At 44.5% G+C, this 5950-nt stretch overlaps 1 protein-coding gene across 3 annotated transcripts in view; it reads left to right on the top strand.

Moving 5' to 3' along the window:
• Positions 1-5950, top strand: part of mrtfba (myocardin related transcription factor Ba) — a 31195-nt gene that overhangs the window by 20863 nt on the left and 4382 nt on the right. For 2 of the 3 annotated variants that reach the window (XM_038736560.1, XM_038736561.1), the window contains 8 exons: positions 101-244; positions 357-604; positions 1219-1390; positions 2415-3413; positions 3594-3716; positions 4274-4423; positions 4555-4689; positions 5193-5253. In XM_038736560.1, coding sequence (XP_038592488.1) covers positions 101-244; positions 357-604; positions 1219-1390; positions 2415-3413; positions 3594-3716; positions 4274-4423; positions 4555-4689; positions 5193-5253 — 2032 coding nt within the window. The remainder of the gene's footprint in view (positions 1-100; positions 245-356; positions 605-1218; positions 1391-2414; positions 3414-3593; positions 3717-4273; positions 4424-4554; positions 4690-5192; positions 5254-5950) is intronic. The other variant, XM_038736562.1, reaches the window with a different exon arrangement.

Genomic DNA, 5950 nt, shown 5'->3' on the forward strand with positions numbered 1-5950 from the left:
ACCCTGAAAGCCCTATTTTTTTTCATAACATTGGTATGTGTTAATGAGAAGTTCAGTGTTTTCTTTGCAGTTATTAGTGTCGTTATTTTTGCTTCTCCAGGCCTTCCCAGTTGCCACACCAGCAACAACAGACTTTGTGAAAGTGATCTCTACTAATGAGCCGCCTGCCAGCCGCCCAGCTGTCACGCCCGCACAACCAGTCACCACAGCTGCTCCTTCAAAACCAGCCCCAACACTGGTGAAAGTAAGAGCAGTATTTCCCCCGCTTCCAAACATAATCTTAATAATCACCTCTTTCTGTAATATTTGAAGGCTGCTGGACAAACCGTATGTTGTCCTGTTTCCTCCCAAAACAGCAAAGCCAGCAAAGGTCGCCCTCAGAGAAGAACCGCAGTAAGAAGGGGAAAGAGCCTAAGTCCAGGGTGAAAAAGCTCAAGTACCACCAGTATGTCCCCCCAGACCAGAAGCAGGAGGCCAGTGAAGCACCCATGGACTCCTCTTATGCCAGACTACTGCAGCAACAGCAGCTGTTCCTCCAGCTGCAAATCCTCAGCCAGCAACAGCAGCACTACAACTACCAGACTATATTACCAGCACCACTTAAGTACGTGTGTTAAACTTTGGAACTACTGAAGAATTTTTTTTTAATTGTATTGTTTTATTTCTACCTGTATCATGGAGAAAGAGTTTTATTTATTTATGTTTTTCACTGTTGTATGTTCTGTAAAAAATGCCTTGTTTCCTGTAAACTGGTTCACCTCGCCTCCATAAGTCTTTATCTGAAAACATCTGAAAGCAAGCCAAATATTGTTGTTTTACCATCCAGAGGGCCATTAGCTAGTTTCCAATAACAACGTCTAATCATATGAATAACTAACAGGATGTTGTTTCCCCCTGCTGCTGTTTCAGCGGCATGGCCAAGCTCCCTTTGAACTGTGCTAGAGCTCTGTGGTTTGGTTGACCAGCTTTGTTAGTGAGGCGCAGGGCACGGGACGGATGGTCTGTTCATATTGGGAACAGATTTCCTCTCTCTCTTTCCTGTCTTTCTCTTTCTCTCTCGCTCTTCAGTGATCTCTCCAATAAAACTCCTTTGTCCACCTTCCCTCTTTCTCCCACCTCTTCTTATTCATGTACTGCGGAAATAGTTTAAATAATTTCCTGAAATAACGATGACCTCATTTCTTTTGTGTGTGTGTCTGTCTGTCTGTCTCTCTGTAGACCTGTGGCCGAGGGTCAAAGCAGCAGTGCCGGAAGCCTGCCGACCTCCATCATGGTGTCTCTACCCACTGCACCTCCACCTCCCCCTTTGCCTTCGGCCTCGGCTCGCCCAAACAACTCGCTCACGAACCGCAAGCCAGGAATCTTGCCTGCCAACCTGGAGGAGATGAAGGTATTTGGAAACCCACCAGTACCGGCAAACCCCTCAGCTTTGTAGCTTGAAACAGCAAGCCCCAAGAGCTTAGAAAATCCGAGCTATAAAGGGAGAAATTACTGCTCTTTAAGCCCACTCAGCTGTTAAAACTGAACTTTATCAAGATCTTACACAGCTAGTACAAAAATGTCTTCGATGAGGGCACTCTTTATATTTGGCAACTTCTAATGTCTTTTTCTCAACGTTGCATTGGATTTAAAAGCACAAGCAGGGCGACTAAGAAAACACAATGTTTTGTGAGAAGTGTCAGCTGTGACAGAAGTCATCTTTAACTTATAGGATGGCTTTTATAGAGAGACACATGTTTTGATCAGTAGTTACACATCAGAATTTAAAGGAATAGTTTGACAGTTTGGTAAATCTGCATTCTTGCCGAGAGTGAGATGAGAAGGTTAATAAAACCCTCATGTCTGTGTGGTAAATATGGAGCTGCAGGCAGCAGGTGGTTAGCTTTGCTTAGTATCAAGACTAAAAGTGGAAACCGCTAGCACTGCTCTTTCCAAAGGCACCAAAGTCACCAGCACCTCTAAAGCTCACTAATTAACATAGTATTTTGACGTACAAAGAAGTGTAATAACAACAAGTTGTGGTTTTAATTGTGGTTATGAGTAGGATTATTTCTTTGCCGAGACTTCCTGGAGTCTTGTTGGCGGTGGTTGATCAACCGATTGCTTTCCATGAAGTCACTGGCACAGTCAAGAAATTGTTGTTAACAAGGTCAAATTTAGAGGTGCTTTTTTCTCCTTTCTTTTTTTCCTTTGGACAGAGCCACGCTAGCTGTTTCCCCCTGCTTTCTTTCTTTGTGCTAAACTAATCTGCAGCTGGCAATAGTTTCAAATTTAACAAACTGAAATGAGTGTTATCAATCTTCTTATCTTTCTTTCAACAAGAATGCCAAAGTGTTGAACTATTCCTATAAGCAGTCGTCCTCCTCTAGCACTAGGCCAAAGTACATGATTTGATGATGTTTTTGTTTGTTTAGGTGGCTGAGCTAAAACTGGAACTAAAGCTGCGTGGCCTCCCTGTGTCAGGAACAAAGACTGATCTGATAGAAAGACTGAAGCCTTTCCAGGACAATCCCAGCACCTCTGCTGCTACCACCATTCACCCCTCAACCATTACCACCCTCTCTGTCCCCATGGAGGTCACCACCAACACTACCACCCCTGCTATAGTCCTCCCAGTCCAGCAGGTGGCTCCAGAGAACTTGAACTCCACGCCACCGGTCTCACCCATTCCCACTGATCCCTCTGCCCGCCAGCAGGATGTAGGCATGTCTGAGGCTCCTTCTGAAACACAAATGGTGAGCTCTGGCTGGGCAGGTCCACGATCCTCACCTCTACCGTCTTTCCATGTCCCGGAGGAAAAGGACAGGAGGCTCCATGAGAAGGAGCGTCAGATAGAAGAGTTGATGAGGAAGTTGGAGCAGGAGCAGAGGCTGGTGGAGGAGCTGAAGATGCAGCTGGAGGTGGAGAAGAGGACCAGCACCGCTGACTCTTCCTGTGCACCTGCCACAAACCTTGTTCCTACAGTCCTGAACTCAAATGTAGTAAAAGTGGAGGGTGCAGTCCTGTCAAACTGTTCATCCACTCCCGCTACAATCAATAATTCTGTCCGGGGCTCCCCCCTCCCAACAGTGGTCAAGTTGGAGGATGTGACTGTTTCTGCTGGCAAGCCGGTCCACACCCAAACCCAGCTCATCACCCACATCCAATCCCAACCACAGCCCCAAGTCACCGCCAGCCCACAGTTCCTCCCCCAGTCACAGAGAAGTCCCAAACTCGAGACCCAGCCCCACTCTCAACCCGCAGCCTCCAGCCTGCAGCAGTTCTTTATCACAGGCGGAGTGTCCCAGGTGCTGAGTCAGCCTCAGACTCTGCTGACCAGGACTGGCCAGGCTGGAACTCAGATCCTCCTCCCAGTCTCACTACCCAATAAGGCTACTGCAATCCAGCTACCAAGCACCACTGTCAGCCTGCAGGTGAGATTGCAATCAGGTAGAGTGACGTAAGCGTTAGAGCATGTTTGGAGGTTTATACGTTCAGCTTAGTTTTAATGACAAGACAGACTATGTTGTTGTATAATTTTTAGTTTATTAGTGGAATTATTATGCAAAATTATGTTCTCACACAGTTTCCCTTTCCCTTCCTGTTTCCCCCAGCCTGTTCTTCAGGCCACGGTCTCAAATCAAGGTCTGGTCCAGGGCTCAGCTCCTCAGCTGCAAACCACAAAAATGGAGACGGCACCCAGCCAGCAGTTAGCCAACCACAACCAATTGCTACAGGTCAGTCGCGCCACGCAACTAGCTGCCTTTCTGTGAGAAATCATAGCACAGCGACTTTTGCGAGTGTGTCATTGTGCCCTACTCTAAAATATGTAGAAAATGATCATGATGATTTCCCACAGACCAAAGTGACTCGTCAAATTTTGTCCAGTGCCCAGATACCAAAGATATTTAGTGCATGTTCATATTTCTTGGTAAAACACATTTACGTTCAGATTTAGCTTTCACGTTTGAACATAAATTCAAAATACAGTGGATCAGCTGTGCCACAAGATAATTAAGATAATTGTGCATGCTCTATGTGAGAGCTACAATTGTGTGGGTTTTTTGTACTTTTAGTTCTTTCTTCCTTAAACAACAGCTACATTTGTTTTTTCTGTTGGTTACCACATGTGTGACAATTGTGGATGTGGTATATTTCTTTTTTTTTCTTGTTTGTTTTTGAAGGGGATGTTTGTGTCTTTTTATATCCATCTTATTTTTGTCACACAATCAATGATGATGTCAATCCCATGATGCGTGATGGACTGATGTGAGCCTATCTTGTGTCTTGACAGACTCTGACTTTGTGCAATAACACCACTGGTTTGGAGAACCAAACTAGGCCTGAGATGAATCCCCAGTGTTTCCTGAGAAGCTCTCCAGAGAACAGGGTCTCCCCACGGGCTTCACCCAACCACCACATCTCCAACGGACCATTCAATAAGGTAAGTGCTGAGGAATTCCTGAAGGGGTGTAGGTTTAGTTTGGTTCAGTCTGTCCTACTTACTGGATGCTTTTTAACATACTTATTTTTGCTTCATACAAAGGTTTCTTTGTCTCTCTCTTATTCTTCCAGTCTTCTTCTCCCCAGCCCGCCTTGATCCTTCAGCCCACCTCCCTTGTTACCCTGCCTCCCAAGATGAGAGAGCCTCCGCGCTATGAGGAGGCCGTGAAACAGAGTCGCAACATGCACATCAACAATGTTTCACAGGTTAGACACACACCAGCTGCAGCAATAAAAAAGTGCTCCAGGTTAGGCTGCTGGACAGAGCTTTTTTGTACAAATGAAATCCACCTGAAACGAAATGCAGTAAAACACATCTCATTGTTTCCCAGAAAATGACAGTCCAAAATATCCACAATGTCCATGTCTTCTGCTGTAATACCAGATAACATCTCTCTCTGTTTCTCTACAAAGTGCTAAGAGCATTAATATATCTGTGCAGTCTGCCCAAGTGTGGGGGGGAAACACGACTTATTTTGGCCTTACAGGTTTTACAAATAGCGAGCATTGTTTCTTTTTCACTCACAGTGAATAACTTCCAACGACATGTTTTAGCATGTGTGTGTGTATGTGTGTGGCAGTGACAATAGTCGGTCATCCGTGTAAGTTTGACCGGCACAGAATCGGATATGTGAGACTGACCAGCCCCGGTTTTCTTGCATTTGGTGAACCAGCATCAAGTCTCTTTACATTGTTGAATGTCTTTTCAGGTTCCCACTGCAACCAGCCAGCAAATGGACGATTTGTTCGACATTCTCATCGAGAGTGGAGGTAAGGAGGTGCCCCCTGATGGTACAAACCTAGAACATGATGTGTAGGCAGCAGTGTTTTCAGTTTGGTGACATTACATTGTGCTAACAGAATTAGACAGATCATGACTGATACCAACCTTTTAGATATTTATGTTGTCTTGGCCAGCAACATATAGATCGCTAATTCCCAATCAGAGGTAATTATACCCCAGGGGCTACTTCTGCAGTTGCCAGAGGGCATGTGGAAAGGAATTTTAAAAAACCCAGAAATTATGATTTGACTAAAAATATATATTAGTTGCATCAGCTGTAACGCATGAACACTTCCTGTTGTAATTTAAAGTGTGTGAAACTTGTTAGCAAGCGAGCAGGGAAGTCTAAATTGTTAGCTGAAGGTAATAAATAAACGGTTGAAGTAGTTAGTTAAAGTAATGGATAGAAAGTTGATCGAGTTAGATATAATTAATAGTGTTAAAGTATCTGTTTAATCACTTCAGCTTTCAGGAACTTGGAACATGAAGGTTCTGGTGTTGAAGGAGTTTAGGAGCTGCTAACACTAAACAAACGTTCTATATTATAGGTCTCTGGGTTTTAGTGTCACACTGTGAACAAACTTGTATTTTGTGATTTTAAAAAACTCAGTCACTACCAGTACCAGTCTTTAAATGAGCCCTCACTAATAATCCTGTGTTTATTCCCCCATCCCCCATCTCCAG

Source organism: Micropterus salmoides, unplaced genomic scaffold, assembly GCF_014851395.1.
Source record: "Micropterus salmoides isolate LMB-PRFRI ecotype aquatic unplaced genomic scaffold, ASM1485139v1 Ms_hic_scaffold_21, whole genome shotgun sequence".
NCBI lineage: Eukaryota > Metazoa > Chordata > Actinopteri > Centrarchiformes > Centrarchidae > Micropterus > Micropterus salmoides.